Source organism: Balaenoptera ricei, chromosome 6 (assembly GCF_028023285.1).
Source record: "Balaenoptera ricei isolate mBalRic1 chromosome 6, mBalRic1.hap2, whole genome shotgun sequence".
Classification (NCBI taxonomy): Eukaryota; Metazoa; Chordata; class Mammalia; order Artiodactyla; family Balaenopteridae; genus Balaenoptera; species Balaenoptera ricei.
In genome coordinates this window covers 117,210,512-117,232,235 of record NC_082644.1, presented here as the reverse complement: position 1 = coordinate 117,232,235, position 21,724 = coordinate 117,210,512, and the positions used below count along the sequence as shown (strand labels likewise).

Sequence of the window (21,724 nt, the reverse complement as noted above, 5' to 3'; positions counted from 1 at the left end):
CACCTCTGGGCTTTTGGATGAGAGAGGTAAACTTCTCTCTTACTTGATGCACTGTATTTTGGGGTCTTTTTGTTACCCAGCTGAGTCTATTCCCTAACCCACACAATAGCTGATCCTGAGAAAATCTGGCCAAGCTTTCATCCCTTGCTTCCCTAGGCAGCTCCAACAGGCTCTCCCTCACCCCCAGCTTGAGCTACACCCAATGAAATGCCATCTGTGTTCCGTTCTTGGGCTGCTGGGGCAGGCACCTCAGGGCTCAGGCGGGGGTGACATGGCCCCTGCACTCCGAGGGTCTGATCTCTTAGGGCTCCTGTCCCAGTGCTTCCACGCCGGGCCCCGTGCCCAGCACTTTCTAGACACAGTCATGGCAGACCACAGATGGAGCACTTCCTGTGTGCCAAACAGGCAGGTACTACTTTTAGCTCCTTTTACCGAAGATAAATCTGAGGTTCAAAGGGATAAAGTCACTCTACTGAGTCCCACAGAGCAAGTCATTGGCAGAGTCCTATTCGGATCCTGGTCTTTTCAATTCCAGATCTTGGGCCCTAAACACTCAGCCACACCTTCCCTTTCCAGCTACGGCCCTTCCCATCCTTGGCAACTCCCTGTGCTGCTACGGGTACCACAGCGACGCTCGCAGCCTGGTCTCCAGCTTACCCTGGACCGTGAGGATGAAGGCCCGCACGGCCTCCCCGGCTGTATTGTTGACTCTACAGCTGTATAAACCTTTATCCGACACCTGGGACAGAGAGAGCACATGATGACAGTGTGCGGCTGCAGTGGGGATACCTACGGCTCCCCCAAAACATCCAGGTCCCAGAACCTTCCACAGCAGGGACTCCCCAAATATGCTGGTCCTGCCTGGGAAGCCAAAGGGGAGATGGGACCCTCTGGCCTTTCCCAAGAGCCTTAAGATGCAGGAGGGCCGATGGAAGGTGAGTGCACAGGATCCAGACCCCACCCTTCCCTGGGGCTGCATGTCTGTCAGTGGAGCCTGGAGGAGAAAGTTCCCTCACTGTGGGGATGGCGCTGAGTCAGGAGACGGAGCCCGGGTGCGTTTCCAGAGGAGCAGCAAACGTTCATCCAAAGAACACTTGTGAGTGTCTAATCCATACCAGGGAGAGGCGTGGGCAGGTGGAACAGACTCCCAGGGAGTCATAACCAGAGGGGCCTGGAAAGGCTTCTGGATTCTGGGGCAACAGGCAGGCGGATCCGCTCAAAGTCATTCTGTGAGTCAGTGTGGAGCCGGATCTGGGGCCCTGTGCTCTTCCCACGTCTCCCACCCCGGACGCTGCTAATCACCTTGGATTGGGGTCCTGCAGGCCAAGGAGGCAGCAGCCCCCCCCATCTTGCCACGCAGCTGTCCCCCACGCCCACCCTCGGCTCACCAGGACCAGAAGGCGACATTCCCAGGGCTGCCCACGGCTGCCCGCACCACCAGACATCTCACCTGGGTGTCCTGGATCTCCAGCCTCTGCCCACCCAGCAGAGCTTGAGTCCTCTGTGCCAGGACCAGGGGCTGCCCGTCCTTGTGCCAGGTCACAGCTGGCTCGGGAAGTGAGTCTGTCTCGCAGCTCAGGACGGCCTTGTCCCCCGCCTTCACCAGGACCACATCCTGGGGGCCGCTGGGAGCCTGCCTGAAGGTTGGGGGAACTGGGGAAGGAGATGAGCTGAGTGAGGGGTGTGGCCTTCCCCGTGTCCTCCCTGGCCCCAGCCGTAGGCTAACAGCCTATGGAGAGACAAGGTCATGCAGTGGACCCCGCCGCAGGGGATGGCACAGACCCAGGGAGCTGGAAGAAGAGAATCCAGGCCAGCATGCCAAGGGCCTGCTGGGTGACCTGGGAAAAGCCTCTTGCCCTCTCTGGGTTCAGCCTCCCAGTTGGGGGAGATGCTATGACAACCCTCCTAGGCTCTTTCCTATACAGGACAGGCCCCAGCTAGGTGAGGGCCCTCCATGGGGGTCCACGGGCCCATGGCCCTCCAGCAAACCAATGTAGAAGCTCCCACCCCAGCTGTGAGCCCACAAGACCTGGCACGGTGCTGGGCGCACAGTAGGTGAACAGGCACAAACGAATGAACTTGCCCCAGGGCTTGAAAGAACCCTCCAGGGAGTGCTGGCTTGTGACATCCTGGGCCAGCTTTTCCCCAAGAGGATTCTGAAGACCAGACGCCCCCAAAAACGTTCCATGCAGAGAACTTCGTGATCAATCAGGCTTGGGAAGGGCCCTTCCTGGGCCAGCTCTGGCTGTTATCCTGCTGTCCCCTCCTCAGCTTCACAGCTCACGGGGCACCAGGCACTGGGCTAAGGGCTCACATACCATCATCTTACCCTTATACCAACCATCACCTTACAGATAAGAGACCCAAGGCTCAGGGAGGGGAAGTGACTTACCCAAGGTCACAGATCAAATAAGTGCACAGCTGAGTTTCAAACCCAAGCATGTCCAAACTCTAAAAACTAGGATCTTAACCACCATGCCCCCCAGATACCACTGCAGCAGAGGGCACAGGGCATCCCAGGCTCCCCCAGGGCCGGCTGCCCCTCTCCTGCCTGGGGGCGTGAGGGCTGAGTGAAGGAGTCGGGGCAGCACAGGTTGGGGGACAGACAGGACATACCCAGCACGCTAAGCTGCACCAGCTTTTGGTCTCGGCCGGCGGCATTGAGGGCCTCACACGTGTACATTCCAGAGTCCGATGGCTGTGCCCGAGCCAGCTGCAGCGTGTGGGTGCCTGCCAGGGGTGGGGGAGATAGACCCTGGCACCAGCGAACAGGCCCCAGCCCCCAGTCCCCACGCCCACAGTCCTAAAGCCCTCCCAGACATCCAGTCCGGTGCCAGGTTTGGGGAGGCAGCTCTGCTTTCCCACAGAGCCTCAGAGCTGGGTCCCCAGCCTCAGTTTACTCACCAGGCAGGAGGAAGACTTCTTCTCCCAGGGAGAGGGCCCGGCTGTCCTTGTACCACGTGACTTCGGGGCTTGGGTGAGCGTGGACCTCGCATGGTAAGGAGACGCTGCTGTCGAGGATGGCGGTGACCTGCTCCAAGTTCAGACCCGCGATTCGTGGTGGGACTGTCCCCGCGGCCACCAGGATAAAGAAAACACATGACAATGCATATCGGCAAGGAGCGGACAGCCACAGAGTGAAACACAGGGCCTTCACGAGCTGTTGGCGCTTCAAACCTCACTGTGCAGCAGCTCCTATTTGTCATAACCATCTTACAGCTGCGAACACTGGGGCTTAGAGATCAGAGAGGGAGAGTCACTTTTCCAAGGTCACTCAGCTGCTCAGTGGCAGAGCCAGAATATCAATTCAGGTTTGAGTCCTAGACCTTGAGTAACACCAACATCCCTCCGCCCCTGAGGCCACAGCTGCCCCACATCTGGAGGCAGAGCTCATGGCCACTGAGATGTATATGTGTCACAAGAATGCAGAGATTGAGAGGGCCGACTCCAGGGCGGGGAGACCCCCACCGGGTGACTTCTCTGAGTCTGTTTCCACAGCCCTAAAATTGGGCTAACCGCTCAGCTTTGAGTCCGGGGAAAGCACTCAGCCCCACGCCAGGTACACAGTAAATGCACAATCATGGTGCTGTAAGGCCTCAGAAGAGCCATTCTTCCGGCAGCCTCCGAAGCTGCTTAAAATTATCTAGTGATCAGGGTCCCCCAGCTGCGCTCCTGGGGTACAGCTGGCACAGGCCCAGAGCCCAGGACACTGGAAGGACAGAGGCGCTGTGTCTGCCCGCACGGTGAGTCCTCGGAGCGTGTGGGGCAGACCCAGAGCACCAGCCCCTCCTCACCTGGGGAACCCAGGGGGCTTCCTGCTCAGCCCAGCTCACCTTGCACCCTGAGGGTGAAGAGCTTCTCCGCGGAGCCCGCCGGGTTCTGGGCCACACACGTGTAGCTGGCAGCGTCAGACACCTCTGCCGTGGACACCTGTGGGTGCACGCCACCGGCCGGATGGCTCTGGGTCCCACCAGGAACTAGTGTGAGGGTTCCCTCCCACCCATTCCAGGCACGGCAGGGACCAGCAGGAGCTCCCTCAGAAGACCACCTTTGCCTACATGGAGCTTAGGGGGTCACCCCACAGCCATCTAGGGCTTTCTGTGACATCTGGGGGGATGTGAAGCTGAGGGATGATTCCCTGTAGCAAACCAGATGGTGACAACAGTCCCCTCCCCCAGCCCTAAGGAGGGTGCTCTGTGCGGTGTTGGACTCCAGGGGTCCCGTGGGGCTGTGTCTGGACACTGGGTGGCCGAGGAGCTGCCTGAGGTCCTAGGTGCTGGGCACAGCTCTGTAAGCGTCCAACGGCATTCCCGAGGAAGGCTGCCTTGTGCCGTGCCAGGCTCCAAGTGTGGCATGCCTGTGCGTCCTTTTCTGATGCCATGCGTAGCCCAGCAAGTCTGCTCACGTACGATTATCTGGTGGGCTGAATTAAATCCCAGGGGCTCCAACATGGCTTCAGGCAAAGAGCCTCATTTGGCACAGAGAGTGGTTAGCTCATTGGTCCTCAGACAAGCAGCACTGAGTCACAGCAGTCGCTGCCTTCAGCCCGAGCAGGGGGTCGCCCTGACCTGCAAGACTCGCCCGTCCTCCAGGACCTGCAGCCACGGGCTTGGGGAGAGAGGCAGCCCGTTCTGGAACCACAAGATGGTGGGCACAGGGTTGCCCAGGGCTGGGCACTGCAGGCTGACGGTGCTGCTGGCGTTGACAGTCACCTCCTCCACCAGCTCCTCTGTGTCACCCAGGATCACAGGTGGGGCTGGGTGAGGGGAGAAGAGGGTGAGGAGCGGGCAGCCCCCCTGGGAAAGGTCCCGGGGGGAGGCGGGCGTGGAGGCAAGAACACCACTTGGTGCCGGGCACTGGCTGGGGCTCCTTGAACCCTGCCCACCAAGCCCTCCCAGGCCCTGCCGCAGCTAAGGAATCTGGGGCACAGAGAGGGCTGTGATTTGCTCAAGGTCACACAGCTAGGAAGCAGCTCACTTGCAATTTGAATCCAGTCCTGTCTGGTTTTAGAGCCCAAGCTCGTAACCCCTACCTCACCAACCTCTGAGTACAGTAGGACTGAACATGCTCTCTACTTGGACCCACTTCGGGAGGGGGCCTCTCATGGGACCTGTAGACATGAGACCACGCCCCCCCCCCCCCCCCGCCCCAAGGCCGGGCCACTCACTCAGCACCAGCAGCTGGTAGTGAAGCCAGTCCTCGCCCACCTCATTGGAGGCCTTGCAAGAGTACCTGCCAGCATCTTCCGCACGTACTAGGGGGATCTGCAGGACCCGGCCTCCTGCGGAGACATGGAGACAGAGGCCTGAGCCAGGGCAAGGAAACCCGCTCTTCCCCCTGGAGGGGACCTGGGACACATCACTTCCCCACCCCCGCCACTCCCATTCCCCGACCTCATGTGTGAAACGCAGAGAATCGCCTGCTCTGCTCAGGTCACGGGTCAAGGGGATCAAATGAAGCACAGTAGCAGCTTACTCTGTGCCAGGCCCTGGGCTGAGCATTTCCCTGGCCTCTGACTCCGTGTGCTGTTACTACTCCCATCTTACAGATGGAAAAACTGAGGCTCCCAAAGAGTGCCCAGCAGTGCTGAGCCCAGCTCCTCATTGAAGGCAGAGGGAAGGGGCAGAAAGCTTGGCAAATGTCGGCAGAGGCTCTCAGGAGGCGGTGGTGGTTGGGCGTGGGGGCAATTGGGGGGCATCACCTGGGACCCTCTGTGCACAAGAGCCAGCCAGGGCCAGACCCTGGCATCTGTGGGGCTGGAGCTGGTCTCTAGTGGAAGCTGGGCTAGGGTCGCTGTGTGCTCAGGACTCTGGGTTGGGGGATCTCTGACCCAGGATGTGGTGGGCTGTGAGCAGGGTTAGAACCAGGGGCTCATTATGTGCGGAGCCAGGAGACAGTACCCGGGATTTGGGGAGGCAGTGGCCATGGCTGGGGGAGGGATCACTCGATACATGAGGGTAATCTGTGATCACGGCCAGAATTAAAGTCAGCTGTGACTGTGACCACTGTGTACCCAGGATTAGGGGTCAGTGGCCAGGGCCAGAGGCCAATCAGCATGTGACTGAGCTCACTGTGTCCCCAGATCAGAGGGCAGTGCCAGGTTAAGAGGTCAATCGAGCTTTCAGTAAGCATTGCCTCTCCCAGATCTCCAAGGGGCCACCTTCTTCTGCAAGTACCAAAGTACCAACCCTGGAATGACCCTGTTCATCCTGCAGCCCACGTCATCCCCCTCTGCTGGACAGCGCCACAACTGGCCCAAGCCTGGCAGGACCCGGCAGGACCCCATCCGGGCTCTGCGTCTTAAATACCTCCCAGTTCTGGGCCACCCTAGGGAAGCCAGGCATTTCTAAGTCCCATCCCCGGAGCCTTTTAATTCAAAGTCATCCACAAAAAACTATTCTGAAATAAAGCAGTTGCTTACAAAAATTAAATAACCTTAAAGGAATATTTAAAGTTGTAAGAAGAAATTTAAAAGGTCACATAAGCCATGAACTTGGACTCTAGGTGGTCATCAGAGCCCAGTGAGAGATTCTTCAGCATCTGGGGTCACGAGATCTTAATAACGGAACCGGCCACACCTCCAGAGAAAGGGGCCAGGACATTACAGATGTTGAAGCCCAGAGGAGGGCACGGCCGAGATGAGAACCTCTGTTCTAAAAACCAGAGGCAGAAGGGGACCCCACTCTTGCCTTCAAACCGGTAAAGAACTTCTAGCCCCAGTTTACAAAAGGCAGCTAAGGTCCAGAGTGGTCACGTGCCCTGCCCGGGGTCACACAGCAAGCAGCGCACAGGAGAGCTCAAGGACTTACAGAAAGGCAGAGGAGACCAGCTCGGATGTGGGCGTGACCCTGGTGCCTGCCTGCAAATGCCCTGCTTCTGTGTGCAGCCCTGGCCTACCTTGCAGAACAGACACCCCATCTGTGGCCGAGAGGGGCTGGTCTTCCCTGTACCAGGTGAGCTCCGGGGATGGGACCGCGTTGGTGTCACAGTACAGGTAGGCGGGGTTGTTCTCCACGATCTCCCGGTATTCCGTCACCCCACCCCGGGCCTCTTCCTCCCGGGACAGGGTCTCAAAGGCTGCACTGGCATCTCCCACCTTCTGGAACACAGGGGGTACTGGGGAGTGGGGGACAAAGACATTAGGACCCACAGCCGAGGGACAGAGATTCTCTTCTCAAAGAGATTCCCGTCCCAGCCTCCCCCAGGCACAGAAATTCCACCGTTTGAGCCAATCCCTTCAGTCAAGGCAGTTTTTAAATTCACTCACTCCTTCAACCAGTGTTTACTGAGCAACTACTATGCAGGGCACTAGGATAAGTTTCCTCTCTCTGGAGCTCGTGTCTAATGGACTCAGTCTTATGACACGCTGGTATTTCTCAGAGGAGAATGCCAGATACTAAGCGTTAGCCAGAGTGTATGCCTTGAAGCACGGAGGCCCCCCATCACTGGCTTTTTGAACTAGGGGGGCCCTCAAGGTCACCTGATTTGATCACCCACATTTTACAAAGGTAAAACCAAGGCCTGGGGGGCAACGATGGCCTTGTCACAAGGTCAGTTCATGAAAGAGCCCAGGCCAGGGGCGTGGGGGCCAGACATGCAGACAGCGATGAGACCAGAGCCCTCCCGCCAGACCACCCCAGAAGCACTGATACTCCCGACCCCCAGCTATGCGGCCTTCCGGTCCTACTGGCCCACGCTCCACCCCTCCCTGTGGCCCTACACACCCTGGATGAGCACGTTGAAGTCCTGGTCATCCTCGCCAACCACATTGGTGGCCACGCACACGTATCGCCCGGAATCTGAGACCTGCGTGGGCTGGATCTGGAGTAGCTGCCCTTCACCAAGGATGTGGACACGCTGGTTGGCGGTCACGGGCTGAGGGTGGAAAGAGGGGAAACAGACATCAGAAATGCGGGGCAGAAAGCCCCCAGACGAGTGTACTTCTATTTTCACACAATTTTTAGAATACAACATAAAGTGATAAGAACACCCCGACAGTTTTGTAACACCAAATCCATACAACTTAAAAATTAGAAGAGGGGCTTCCCTGGTGGCGCAGTGGTTGAGAATCTGCCTGCCAATGCAGGCGACACAGGTTCGAGCCCTGGTCTGGGAAGATCCCACATGCCGCGGAGCAACTGGGCCCGTGAGCCACAACTACTGAGCCTGCGCGTCTGGAGCCTGTGCTCCTCGACAGTGAGAGGCCCGCGCACCGCGATGAAGAGTGGCCCCCGCTCGCCACAACTGGAGAAGGCCCTTGCACAGAAACGAAGACCCAACACAGCCATAAAATAAAAATAAATTAATTAATTAAAAAAAAAATTAGAAGAGAATTCAGTGGGTGCATATAGGGTTTAATGTTTGTGAGACTTGTTTCCTATAAAGAGTTGAATTTCTTATTAAAATACAAAGGGCGGGGCAGGGCCCAGGCCAGCTCTGGGACCTGATGCCTTGACTGCCTTTTCTGGAAGCTTCCAAGCAGATGAGGGGGACCAGACTGAGAGCCTGAGGCCCCCAGGGGGTCCCGGGCTCACCTGTCCGTCTTTGTACCAGCTGATGGTGGGTGGGGGCATGGCCCAGCACTCGCACTCCAGGGTCAAGGTACTATCGACCTTGGTCTTCACTTCCTTCACGCCGACCTCCCGGGAGGGGTCAGCTTTGGAGATGGAAGGGGGGACTGAAAACCACAAAGCAGTCTGAGGAGCCGGTCAGCAGAAGACATGCTGAGACCCTGCGCTCCCCCTGGTCCCGGCTCTGTCCCAGAAACGGGGTGTTGGCTCTCTGAGAGTGGAGGAACAGGGACTCTGGAAACCCACCCGCTCCTGGGGAGAGATGGTTACAGGACAGGTCAGGTCCGAGGTGGGGGGATTCCTGGGGTGACCTCTGGGAGCCCTCTTGGGGGTACCAGGTCTCAAGTTGTGGGGTCTCTGGCTGCACCACAGTGTGAGTGGCAGAAGGAAGCCAGGACTGGTGTGGCTCTGGGCGTCCACGTGGCCCAAGTCCTAGCTCACTGGTTCCCTCCTCCTAGGTCCTTGGCCCTAAAATGACTGAGCCGGCCCTGGCTGGCCACTGACCATCAGAGGAGACAAGCCATGTGAAGGCATCTGGGGTGTCAAAAGCAGCCCTAGGGTTCCCGGGCCGCCTCCTGCCCACCCGACTGGTGCCCTGGAGGGTCCCTGACTCACTGAGGACTTCCACGTGGTAGTTCTTCATGGCCTCGCCAAGCTCATTGGTGACCACGCAGGTGTACTGGCCCGCGTCTTCCTTCTGGGCATTCAGGATCTGCAGCCCGTGGGTGCCTGCTTGGGGGGCGGGGGGCAGCGGCCAGGGTCACCCCCAGGCATTCACTTAGGCTCCCTTCCTCTGACCCAGCCCGCGTCACCTGCCCCCTCTCTCCCTCCTCCCCGCCCCGAGGGCATCACCTGGGAGCAGCTGGATGTTGTTCAAGCCCTCCAACGGGGCCCCATCCTTCATCCAGGTGATGGTGGGGGAGGGAAAGGCCAGAGCCTCGCAGATCAGAGAGATGGGGTTGTTGATGGTCACGGTCACCTCCTCGTCCGCACTGTCCTTGCTCATTCCCAGGATGGTGGGAACCACTGCGGTGGGGCAGGGAGCGTGCTCGTTAACGGAGGTCCCCCACCCTGGGCCCAAGGACCCAGAAAAGCCTCAGACCCTGGTGCTTGGCTTCGGTGCTTTTGCTACTGGCGTCGCACAGAGGGGAAACTGAAGCTCAGAGGAACCACGCACCATGTGCCCACACTTGAACTCAGGCCTGGGTGACCCAGAGCCCAGGCTCTCCATCACTAAGCAATCCTATAGGTCAGTTGTGCCTCAATTTCCCCAATAGTCTCTTAACATCCAGAATCTACTAATTTAACCAGAGCCTTCTCAATTCTGTTTGTGATTCCAATTTTTACCACTCTCTGAGCAGAGGTGGGGATGGAGTTTTACTCCCTGCTGGGTAGGATAGCTCTGCTTTCATTGGTCCCCAAATTTTCTCTTTCAGCTCTCGCTGGGGACCCTCCCTTTTACCAACAGCATTTTAAGAAACAGATCTGTGCTCCTCTCAACTTCTAGACCCCTGTTTCTCCTAACGAGACAGTTCATGCTGACGGCCCTTGGAAGACTGACTGCCTGGGTGTGAGCCCCAACCCTGGGGCCTGGAGTCTTGTCACCTCTCTAAGCCTCAGGGCTTCATTGGTGACATGGGGACAAGCACATCTCCCACCTCCTAGGGCTGTTGAAAAGATTCAACTAATCAGGCCTGTCCAAATGCCTGGCCCATGGTAGATGTTCAGCCAATAGAGCTGTTATTATTATTTTTGTTGTTGTTGACATGGAAGAAAAAATAGTAAAGTGCTTTGTGGGAAGCTGTCTGTAAGGAGCTGGTCACCTTGGTCTCCCTCATGCCGGCACCTAGGGTGGCCAGAAGATGCTTAGCACTTACCCAGGACGCTAAGCTGGAAATGTTTGGTCTTCTCTCCTATGGCGTTGGCCGCAATACAGGAGTAGTGGCCTGCGCTAGACAGGTTGGCCTGGAGGACCTGCAGGAGGGCTCCATCTGGAGAGATGCGGTGGGCACCTCCGCCAGCCAGGGGCCTGCCATCTTTGAACCATGTGACCTTGGGCTGTGGGTGGCCTGTATGCAGAGGGGAGAGGCAAGTGAAATGCTTCAGCAGGTTTCGACCAGGTCAAACAAGAGGTCAGAGGCTGCTGCAAGATGGGGCAGGGGACGTCAATTCTCCATCCTAGTCCAGAGGCCCATGCAGCAGGGCAAGACACAGAAGCAGCCACCAAGCCTGGCCTGGGCCCTTTCCTGTGTGCTTTGATTGCCTTTTCCTTACCCAGGTTGTGGGCAGGAATGGCTTGGTACAGACAGGCAGGACAGAAAGGCAAGTTATCCCTTCCACCCATCCATCCATGCATCCATCCATCCATCCATCCATCTCTCCCAGCCCACAAGCATTAATGGGAGCCTACTCTGCTGGGCACTGGGGGAATCATGGTGACAAGGTAGCCCTTGGTCCTCAAGGAGCTCAGAGCCTGGCTGGGGTACACAGATGTCACAAGGCCACTATGGCCCCGTGTGGTCAGTGCTGGGATAGGGGAACACTGGGACCTGTAGGAGCCCATGGGCCCAAAGGGTCAGCCAAGGACTCCTTGTGGAGGGTCCTGGAAGCTGAGCTCTGTAGTCAGATGAGGAGTAGGCAAGAGTGTTTGGGGCAGAGGCACAGAGAGTGCAAAGGCCAAGATGGAGCTCAGAGCCTGGCTGGGGTACACAGATGTCACAAGGCCACTATGGTCCAGTGTGGTCAGTGCTGGGATAGGGGAGCACTGGGACCTGTAGGAGCCCATGGGCCCAAAGGGTCAGCCAAGGACTCCTTGTGGAGGGTCCTGGAAGCTGAGCTCTGTAGTCAGATGAGGAGTAGGCAAGAGTGTTTGGGGCAGAGGCACAGAGAGTGCAAAGGCCAAGATGGTGAGAGACCCTCCGTGGGGAGCAGTAGGGCTGGGGGCAGGCAGCCCAGATCTCCGGGGACCCCCTCCTTCTCGCAGCTGCCTCTCACCCTTCTTCCAGCTCACTGCGTGTGTCCCTTACCTGTGACATTGCACGTCAGGTGAGCCGTCTGCCCCTCGGGAACCTTGATTGCCTCCTCCAGGTCCTCGTTCTCGATACTGGGAGGAACTGGGAGAAGCAGGGAAGACAGATGCTAACTGACCATGCCGAACAACCACGGAGCAGGAAGCTAAGAGCCCATGGCACCTCTCTTCCATTTCCCCATCCCCTCACGCCTGCCGCCACGGGGCTGTGAGTTTAATAAACCTTAACCCTAACCCCAACCCTAACCCTCAGCAGCCGGCTGAGGGAAGTACCAGTGCCTCTGGGAGAAGGCCCTGATCAGAGGAAGGCAGTTGGGTGGTATTGAAAATCTTTTCCCCCTTTCATCTGGGGTTAGTTCCAGCTGTTTCTGGAAAGTTCTATGGCAGCCTCAGAGAAGAGGTTGCTGATGAGGCAAAGAAAACAAGGCTTGGCTTCTCCCTCCTGCCGGTGCCAGACCCCACCCCCAGAAGCTCCCAGGCCGGAGGGAAAGGATGGGTGGGTGCCCATGAGAATGGGGCGGTGACACACCCAGGACCTCCACGCTGAAGTTCCTCCGCACCTCCCCAGCCTCGTTGCTTGCCAGGCACGAGTAGAAGCCTCTGTCTCGCTCCTGGGCCCGGGTCATCTTCAGCATCCAGCCACCTGGGGAAGGGGGGAGTGGGCTCCAAGCACAGCTATGAGTAGCCTTCTGTCCCAAGCTGAGCTCAGGCTGCCCACCAGGAAGAGGAGCATGCCAGGCATTATATTTAGAGGTATAGGTGTCTGCCTCCCACAGTGTTCCATTCCTCAGACGGGTAAACTGAGGCCCAGGAGGGTAAACAGATAGATGGAGCCCCCTGGACATTAGACCTACACCAGGGTAAACTTGAGGACCTTGTTCTAGTAAGAAGGATCTGTCACCTGGCTACCCTCTCTTCTGTGGGTTGGCTGGGGCTAAAAGGACAGCAATGGTTTATGTAGTCCTGGCTCAGATCAGAACCCTCATTCGACTCTGATGGACCTTGTAAAAGGCCACCTTCTCCCAAGGACCTCTCAGAGGTGAACCAGCTCCTCTCAGAGGAATGCAAGGATCTCCTAAGACCAGCCCAAGGAAGGCAGATACACATCATCACTGCTATTCTTGCACCCAGGGCAGACATCACTAATTGATCGCCACTCTCCTTTCTGCTGGGCCCAGATGCAGTCTCTGAATTCATACCATCACACTGAATCTGGCGGCCTCCACCAAGTGCTCAGAAGTGGTGCACAAGGGGAAACTTATTTACCATCCCAGCTTTGGCTGCATGGAACAACTGAGGGGTCATTGAGGCTGAGCTTCAGGGGGCCTGGAAGTCCCTGCAAGATTCTGATGGGATATTGCCTCTTGGGCCTCAGTTACCCCATTTGTACTCCAGCAAGAACCATCACAAACCAACTTTGTGAGGAAGATGGATATTCAAAGGAGAAAGTGCTTAGATGAGCATTTCCCAAAGTTGGTTACGGTTCCATGCTGTTTCATAGGTGCCGTGAGAATTTTTTTCTGCAGGACTTATCAGAACCTTGACTATACAGATGGTCACTGTGAGCCTCCAGGAGAGCAGAACAGGAAGCCTCTTCCAAACTTATTTAAATCTGATTTTTTTTTCCTGGAGCACCTCACCTGACCAGTGTTCATGGGGACCAACAGCTAAAACGGTTATCCCAACCAAGCCTGGCAGTGCAGGACCAGAGGTCACAGGCATGTGATGGACAGAGGTGGAGGGCCAGACCCGATAACCAGATACTCCGCTGACTGGCACCTTACCTGCCAAGAGGTAGGTGTCCTCCCCAGGGCTGACGGGTTCCTCCCCTCGGAACCAGAGGACCCCTGGAGGTGGGACACCTGTGGCTTGACAGAGCAGCGTCAAGGGGCTGTGCAAGGTAGCTGTGACGTTGGTCAGTGGGTCCAAGTCTCCAATGAGCTCTGGGGGCACTAGACACGGAGAAGAAGCCGCATTCAGGATGCAGACGGGGGCTGTACGCTCCTGCTTGCCTCCCCACCAATGCCCTCCCCGAGGACCCCCGTCCCCCAGTTAGGTCAGCCTGAGGAGCAGAAGCGACAAGATCAGAGCTGCTCCCACTGAAGGGCGTGAGTGATGGCCACGGGCTGGGCTTTGGCATCAGGCTTGGGCCCCAGTTTCCCCGACCCCTCGTTGGAATGCCAGGAGAATTCGACAAGGACGTGTGTAGAGCGCTTAGCACAGAGCCTGGCAAGGAGCAAAGACTGAGCAAACGAGACGGGAATTAGAGCAAAGGGGAACACCAGATGGGTCCCTAAATCCACAGAGCAGAGTTCCATTCAGAAAGAAAGCCACACTCTATCAGGCAGGGATAGGTGGGCGAGGCTGGGGAATCCCAGCAATGATGGAGACATGAGAGGGTCCTCCCTAAAGGACCCCTGCCCACCTCTCCCTCCTTGTCTCTCTCCACTCCCCGCCTCCACCCTGAGGCATGCAGTAGGAGCTCAGTAAGAGACTGGAATCACAAGGCTCTTCTAGCCACCGTGAACATGCTCCAGCCCTCCGCAGAGTCTGTTCCCTCTGCCTGGCACTCTTCCTCTCACCCCGGCTCCCGATGAACCGCTACTCAGCCTTTGCATTTCAGCTAAAAGGTCACTTCCTACAGGAAGCTGCCCTGACTTCCCAGGACAGCGGTCAGGATCTTCCTGATCTCTCGGGGAACCCCCGAATTCCCCCATCACATACGAGTCATGCAGGATAAAGAATGCCCGAAACAGAGAAGGGGAGCAGCAAACACGGGAGACAGGGAAGGAGGGAAATGAGGGCTATTTGGAGCCAATCCTGATTTTGAGAGCAGCGTTTGCAGCTTCTTCCAACAGGAGCCCTACCCAGAGGGGTCTGACTCCTGGCAGAACAAGGGGGTGGCCCCAGGAGCACAGCTTGGGGACAGAAGCAGCCTTGCCTTCTGCAGTCTGGTCCCCTTCCTGCCCTCCTCCAGCAGGCCGCCAGTCCTCACCCAGCACAGAGAGCGAAAATCTCCTCTCGGCCCTCCCGGCCACGTTCTCGGCCACGCAGCTGTAGCGCCCGGCGTGGACAGCCCGAGCCCGCTGCACGTGCAGCCTCTGACCCTGGCTCTGCAGCCGCAGGCCAGGCTCGGCCCCCGCCGGCTCGCCATCCCGCTCCCACGTCACCCTGGGCGGAGGTTTCCCTGTGGCATTGCATTCCAGAGTGGCCTCCTCGTCCTGGACCACGGACACCTGTGTGTGGGGCTCCCGGGGGCCCGCGATCTGAGGGGGAACTGGCATGGGGAGAAAGCACGTCAGGGAAAGTGGGCCGCCGGGCACCAAACACGCGCCACATGCCAGGCTCTGGGCTCGCCTCCATTTGGCCTGTGTTCCTCCATGTCCCTCACTGGCTGTGTGACCTCAGTCAGGTGACCTCGCCTCTCTGGGCCTCCACTGTGCATCTCTATAATGGGGTTAGAAAAGTACCCCATGGCCCCCTCTCTCACACCCTGTGAATCACAGGAAGGCCTGCCGTTTGGACAATGAGCTCACAGAACAGCCCTGAAGATTTGTGAGAGAGGTTTTCTTCCTTAGAAACCAGAGGCTTCCCAGAACGTAAACAGCTGTTAGGACTGGCCGAGGGCGGGGGATTATTCCACAGGTGGGGTTCTCCCCAAGATGCTGAACAGCATTTTTCTTGGTTTTATTTTCTAGAATGATTTTTACAAGGTTGAGATATTTAATTTCATCCCGGCAGGACAAGTAGATGGAGACTTATGTTTCCATCACATATAGGAGCTTCATATCAATTTTACATTTCTTTAGTTTCCAACTGTTTCAAGCTGTGTTTTTTTCCCCCTCTGGACCACTGGGGGCTTCTTGGGATCACGCTGCCCCCTCTCTCATGCTGAGGTCAGGAGCTGTAAGAAGCTGCCTGGGGGTAGGGGGCAGTTGAAATGCCAGAGAGCTAAGGGGTAACAGGAAAGTGCTCTCATCAGCCCTGTTTTGTCTTTGCTTGGGTTTTGGGGTGACGTCTGTCCTGCCAGGGCACCTGGCTGCCCACCCTTTGGGCCCCTTCTGGCCCCTTCTGCCTGGTTCAGGTCATCCCAGCCTGACTCACCATGCACCTCCAGATGCTGGTCCTGGCTGCTATTTCCGGCCACGTTGCTGCACTCACAGGTGTACGTTCCCTCCTGGGCTGGCTGGGCCTGTGCTAGATACAGCAGCCGCCCCACAGCTGACACCTGCCCAAGGCCGGCCCCATCCATGGGCAGAGGCTGACCTGAAGGCATGAGAAAGAAGCCCCTGGTCCTTGGTCCTTCCACCTCGAACACTTGTCCTCCCATCCATCCTGGCCAGCTCCTGCTCAGGCGTCAGGTGCCCACTTAGATGTCACCTCCACCAAGAAGCCTTCCCTGAGCACCAAATCTGATCCCGGAACCCACTCTGATCTCCCATAACACTGAGCCTCTGCCCAACACAGATAAGCCTGCAGGTGGCACGTCCGAATCCTGCCCTGGCGTAGGCTGTCCTGGAGGGCAGACCCTGCCTCACTTTCCCCCTGGGATCCTTAGAGGCTCTCTGGGGCCTGGCATATAATAGCGCTCAGTGAAGGCTATCGAATGAATGACCCATCCAGCTGGCTACAGAGATGGGCGAGGGAGACCAAGCAGCTGGCACACCTGGCAGCAAAGAGACCCGATGCAGGGAAGGATTTTGTAAAACAAGAGGCACTGAATTAAACACTAACTTCCAACATCCTGCACCTGTTCACAGCAGAGCAGCCCTCTGGGCTCTGGCCATCCATCAGCATGTGTCCCAGCAGGGGGAGGAGACTAGGTGGCCACATGACATTCTTCCTCGCTCTTACATTCTATTCTCTGTCCATGCTCTCTCCCCCGGTGACCTCGACTTGTCTTGTCACTTTTGGATTTATTCTTAGTCCAGACCTCTCTTCTGAGCTCCAGACACCTATGTCTGACTGCCCACTTGACAACTTGTTGGGTGTCTAACAGATCTCAAAATTAAATGCCCCAAACTCCCTATCTGCTCCCCCAAACCTGCCCTTGCAGCCTCTCCATCTCGGTGATGGCAGAATCACTCTCCCGACTACCAGGTCAAAAGTCATTCCCCGACTCCTCCTTCTTCTTAGCCCCCATCCCAGCCGTCAGAAAATCCGGCCAGCACCACCTTTGAAATGCATCCAGACTATGGCCCCCTTCCAACACCTCATTGATACCCACCTAGTCCAAGTGGCAGCATCTCTTGCCCAGAGTCCCTGCAGGAGCCCCCTCACTGGCCACCCTGCTCCCACCCTTGCTCCCAATGCTCTATTCTCATCATGCTGGCAGGAACCATCTAGAGTACAAACCAGACCCCTACAGAAGCCCCATCTCACTCAAGGTAAAAGTTGAGATCCTTACAGCCTTTGATCCACCCCCATCGCTCAGGTGACCATCTCCTGCTACCGTCCCCTTGCTGAATCTGCTCCAGCCCCACTGGCCTCTTTGCTGTTCTTCAAACATGCCTGGCTCATCCCTGCCCCAGGGCCTTTGCACCTGCCATCACCTCTGCCTGGAATGCTTTTCCCTACAATATCCTCATGCTCATCCCTCACCTTCTTCACATCTGCTTGGTCAAAGGTCCCTGGCCACCCAACTTAAAATTGCAAATCCCACCTCCCTCCCCCCTCACAACTTCTCCCCTTTCCTGGCTTTTATTTCTCTCCATAGCACTTATCATGTCAGGTATTAAGTCATTTACAGGCATACCTCAGAGATATCATAGGTTCAGTTCCAGACCACCGCAAAAAGCAAATATCGAAATAAAGCGAGTCACGTGATTTTTTTTGGTTTCCCAGTACATACAAAAATTATGTTTAGTCTATTAAGTGTGCACTATTATGTTTAAAAAAACAATGTACATAACTTAATGAAAAATACTTTAAAATGCTAACCATCATCTGAGCCTTCAGCAAGCCATAATCTTTTTTCAATAGTAATATCAAAGATCACTAATCACAGACCACCATGACAAACATAATTATAATAATGAAAAAGTTATAAATATTGGGAGAATTATCAAAATGTGACAGAGACCCAAAGTGAGCAAATGCTGGAAAATGTTGGGAAAATGGTACCAATAGACTTGCTGGAGGCAGGGTTGCCATAAACCTTCAATTTATGAAAAACAAGACATCTGCGAAACTCAGTAAAGCAAAGCACAATAAAACGAGGTATGCCTGTACTAACTTCGCATTTATTATCTGACTGCGTCAATCCACTGCTGTATGTCCAGCACCTAGAATGGGGCCTGCCACCGAGAGGCTCTCAACGAATACTGGTTAAATGAATGAATTCCAAATATTTATCGAGCACCTGTTTTGTACCGGGCACTGTCTTAGCCACTGCTGAATTCCCAGACAGTGCCTCCCAGGGCTCACGGGCTCACAGAGGAGCAGACATTGAAGGACTAAGGTGGGTAATATGACAAGCTAACATACAGGGGTGGCGTCAAGGAGGCCTAGACTGGGCTGGAGGTCAGGGAGGGCTTCCTGGAAGAAGAGACATCTGAAGTGAGGCCTGAGGATCAATCCAGCTCTCATTGGCTGAGAAGGGGCTGAAGGGCCTTCTGTAACCAGCACCCACACCCCCTAGGGCTGTAAGCCCACCCACCTCCAACTCAGCTAGAGTGGGGGCACCCAGCGAGGGCAGGGAGCAGCCTCCTTGGGTGGGGCAATGAGGGTAGGGCTGGGCGAGGTCAGCCATCCTACCGTCCTTCCTCCAGGAGATCTTGGGGAAGGGGACGCCCCGACATTCGCAGGACAGCCTGGCGGGGTGCCCCTCAGTCACAGTCAGGGTGCGAGGCTCTGGTGAGGGGAACACTGGAGGGACTGAGTAAAAGAGAGGAGGTGAGGTGGGCAGGAAGTTGTGGGCTGGGATAAGAAAGGGACCCGGGGGGGAGAGGGTGGGGTGGAGGAGGGCTGTATCCTAGAACGCACTCAAGGCAGCCCCAACCCCAGGGCTTGAGAGCCAGCCCTAACAGGGGCAGGGGGAGGGACCCCAGCCCAGCCCGGGAGACCCTCACCCCAGACGTTTAGGTTGTAGTGTTTCTCCGATCGGCCTGCCTGGTTCAGCGCCTCGCAGGTATAGCGGCCTGCGTCCGCCACCCCGGCTCTGTCCACCTGGCCGAGAGCAAAAACAACCCATCAGCGGGGGCAGCGCAGATGGGATTACCCCCGGACAGACTGTGTGACCTTGGGCATGTCACTTTACGTTGCTGAGTCCCCCCTCCCACCTGGAACCAGGGAGCAGTGGTGGCACCTGCTGCGCCTCTTGTACCGGGAAGTTTCTGGAAGCCAGGGCCTTGGTGGCCTGACACGGACTGGGCACAAATGGCGGCCCTGCCAGCCTCACCCCACTTCCTGTTCTGAGGAGGAGGCGGAGGGGACCCTGTCCTCAGGGGTCAGATCCTGACCTAGGCGGGTGATGGAGCTAGGCTGTGGCTTTGCAGAATGAAGGGAAGGAGGGGGCGGTATTCCAGGCAGAGGAAACCAAACAAGGGGGCTCAGAGTTGGGAATGATCATATCACAAGATGTAGAGGGGTGGGAGAAGGAGGGGCAGGCTGGAGTGGAGCGTTCTCCCAGCACCTTGGAGAGGTACTTCCCCTCCCCCAGCTGACATGGATGAGCTCTTCTCTGGGGCAGGTGGGACCTCACAGGCATTCTCTAGAACTCTCCCAGCCACCCCAGAAGAAAGGCACCAGGTGCTCACAGGTGAGAGACGGGAGGCCAGTGTGGTCAGAACACGACCCACCCAACGGTGCAGTAGTCGGGAGGAGGTGGAGCTAAAATTTAAATCCAGGCTGACTCCAGAGTCCCTGACCTTAACTAACCCCTGCCTTGCTGGGCCAGATGAAGGGCCTTAAATGCCCAAAGGCAAGGAGGCTTTTGAACAAGGAGTGAAAAACTCGTGGGGGTCCTGAGGGAAGTCCCCCCACCAACTGAGGGCTCAGTCCTGGGGCTTCGCTCTCCATCCCTGTTTGGCTGGAAGCAGCTCTGATGGGTCCTTGGACTGGAGGGGCCTGCGGGTCACAGTGAGCTGAACTGATGCTCACGGGGGCACCTCAGCCCGCCCTGTTCGGGGCTCAGCTCTGCTCACAGTGGGGGTCCCCTTGGTGGCCTGGGAGGCCGCACACCTCCAGCAAAGCCTTGTCTGCGGAGAAGCGGATGCCAGGCCGGGGCTCCAGGGGGCGGCCGTCCTTCCGCCAGCTCAGCACGGGAGGGGGCACAGCGTGGCTCTGGCACTCCAGGGCCACTGACTCGTTGGCCACGACGGACACATTCAGCTCTTCTCCAAGGATGCTTGGGGGCACTGCGGGAGGGGGCGGGGCAGGGGCTGTCTCAGCAGCCAGGAGCAAACACCAGGGATGGGAAGTCACCATTAGCATGAGGGCCCACCCCCTGAGCTGCAGCCCTCTTGCCCTCCCCTTGATGACCTTTAGAGGAGGCCCCCAAACCTGAAGAGGATGGTGCATTATAACAACATCAATATCCTGAATATGATTTTGTACTTTAGTTGTACCAGATGTTACCACTGAGGAAAGGGCCCACCCGGCCACCTGTCCACAACAGGGGAGTTCACACTCTAGGAGAGGGCTCTGGGGGTCCAACTGACCCCTACGTGAAGGCAGACACAGTCTCAGGCCAGACCTCCCACATCCAACCCCCGGGGATGCCCCAGCCCCGCCGTCTTGAGCCGCCGGCCTGCCCCCGGCAGAGTCCAGGGCCTGACACTCACTGTGGACGTGCAGGATGGTGTCCCGGCGGTCCTCGCCCACTGCATTCACGGCCACGCAGGAGTAGCTGCCGGAGTCGGAAGCCCGGGCACTGGCCAGCGTGAGGACCCGGCCCCCAGGGAAGACCTGTGGCCCAGAAGGAAGTCCACATGAGGTCAGGCCCTGCTGGCAGGCACAGCGGGCAGCTTGCCCCAGACCCCCGGGGCCCGCCACAATGCAGAGGAACCTCGAGCTCTACCCAGACCTCAGGACCTCTGCTGGCTGGTGGGGAATAACATCGGTCCTAAGAAAGAGTCCCGTGGAGTAGGGCTATGGCTAGGGAGCCCTTGAAATAGGGCTGGTCCCCAAGTGTAAGATGCACAACTGATTTCAAAGAGTTTGTACAAAAAGGAGAATGTAAAATGTCTGGTTAATGATTTTTTATAATGATCACGTGATGCAATGATACTTTTTGGATACACTGGGTAAACTAAAATGTATTTTTTTATACAGCAGGTTTTTTTTAATATTCACTTTTTATTTATTTATAAATAAATAAATAAAGTAGCCAAAGGACACTTTATTTATTTATGCCGCACTGTGAGGCTTTCGGGATCTTAGTTCCCCGACCAGGGATCGAACCCGTGGCCCCTGCAGTGGAAGCAAGGAGTCCTAACCACTGCACCACCAGGGAATTCCTTAAAAATGCATTATTAAAATTGGTTTCACCTGTTTCTTTTTATTCATCCTAATGCAGCTACTAGAAATTTTTAAATTACATATTCGGTTCACCTTGGTGGTGCGCATTGTTTCTGCAGACCACCTGGCTCTAGACTCCGTTCAGCAGCTCCCCTTCCTCCCTCCAGCCGACCATCCTGGGCCATCATTGTCTCCCTCTCCCCTCGGCACTCCCAGGCCCTGACCTCTGCTCCCAGCACCTACTGAGGCACCCGGGAGGTGAGTCAGGGCCACCCAGCCCCACTGACCTGGAGGCCAGAGGTCCCTGCCGTGGACACGGGGTTTCCATCCTTCAGCCACATCAGCATGGGGCTGGGGGCTCCCGTGGCGTTACAGGTCAGCCGAACCGGGGTGTGAAGCAGCACGGGGCCCGGCAGGCTGGGTGGCAGAGTGATGTGCGGAGGCACTGCGGGGTGAGGGCGGCACAGGGCACCGGCTGAGCCCCGCTGGGGGTGAAGCAGGCAGGGCCCCGGGCTGGGTACCCACACAGGAGCACACGGCCACAAACAAAACCTTAGGGACAGCCACTCCCAACACGGGCGCAGCACTGCACAGTCCTTGAGGTGGCTCATCTCATCCCTCCAGCTCCACCACGCGGCTTCCACAGACGGGAAACTGAGGCTCAGAG

At 57.0% G+C, this 21,724-nt stretch overlaps 1 protein-coding gene across 1 annotated transcript in view; it reads right to left on the bottom strand.

Annotated features, from left to right (window-relative positions):
• Nucleotides 1–21,724, bottom strand: part of HMCN2 (hemicentin 2) — a 154,142-nt gene that overhangs the window by 43,964 nt on the left and 88,454 nt on the right. Inside the window, exons 39-61 of the mRNA XM_059925832.1 lie at nucleotides 21,345–21,502; nucleotides 20,382–20,505; nucleotides 19,780–19,955; nucleotides 18,669–18,765; nucleotides 18,355–18,474; nucleotides 15,703–15,864; nucleotides 14,594–14,875; nucleotides 13,383–13,550; nucleotides 12,128–12,241; nucleotides 11,597–11,683; nucleotides 10,448–10,639; nucleotides 9,423–9,596; nucleotides 9,186–9,299; nucleotides 8,535–8,677; nucleotides 7,725–7,875; nucleotides 6,898–7,116; nucleotides 5,168–5,281; nucleotides 4,569–4,756; nucleotides 3,834–3,930; nucleotides 2,905–3,066; nucleotides 2,617–2,730; nucleotides 1,451–1,653; nucleotides 658–739 (exon numbers count right to left, since the gene is read on the bottom strand). Coding sequence (XP_059781815.1) covers nucleotides 658–739; nucleotides 1,451–1,653; nucleotides 2,617–2,730; nucleotides 2,905–3,066; nucleotides 3,834–3,930; nucleotides 4,569–4,756; nucleotides 5,168–5,281; nucleotides 6,898–7,116; nucleotides 7,725–7,875; nucleotides 8,535–8,677; nucleotides 9,186–9,299; nucleotides 9,423–9,596; nucleotides 10,448–10,639; nucleotides 11,597–11,683; nucleotides 12,128–12,241; nucleotides 13,383–13,550; nucleotides 14,594–14,875; nucleotides 15,703–15,864; nucleotides 18,355–18,474; nucleotides 18,669–18,765; nucleotides 19,780–19,955; nucleotides 20,382–20,505; nucleotides 21,345–21,502 — 3,441 coding nt within the window. The remainder of the gene's footprint in view (nucleotides 1–657; nucleotides 740–1,450; nucleotides 1,654–2,616; nucleotides 2,731–2,904; nucleotides 3,067–3,833; nucleotides 3,931–4,568; nucleotides 4,757–5,167; nucleotides 5,282–6,897; nucleotides 7,117–7,724; nucleotides 7,876–8,534; nucleotides 8,678–9,185; nucleotides 9,300–9,422; nucleotides 9,597–10,447; nucleotides 10,640–11,596; nucleotides 11,684–12,127; nucleotides 12,242–13,382; nucleotides 13,551–14,593; nucleotides 14,876–15,702; nucleotides 15,865–18,354; nucleotides 18,475–18,668; nucleotides 18,766–19,779; nucleotides 19,956–20,381; nucleotides 20,506–21,344; nucleotides 21,503–21,724) is intronic.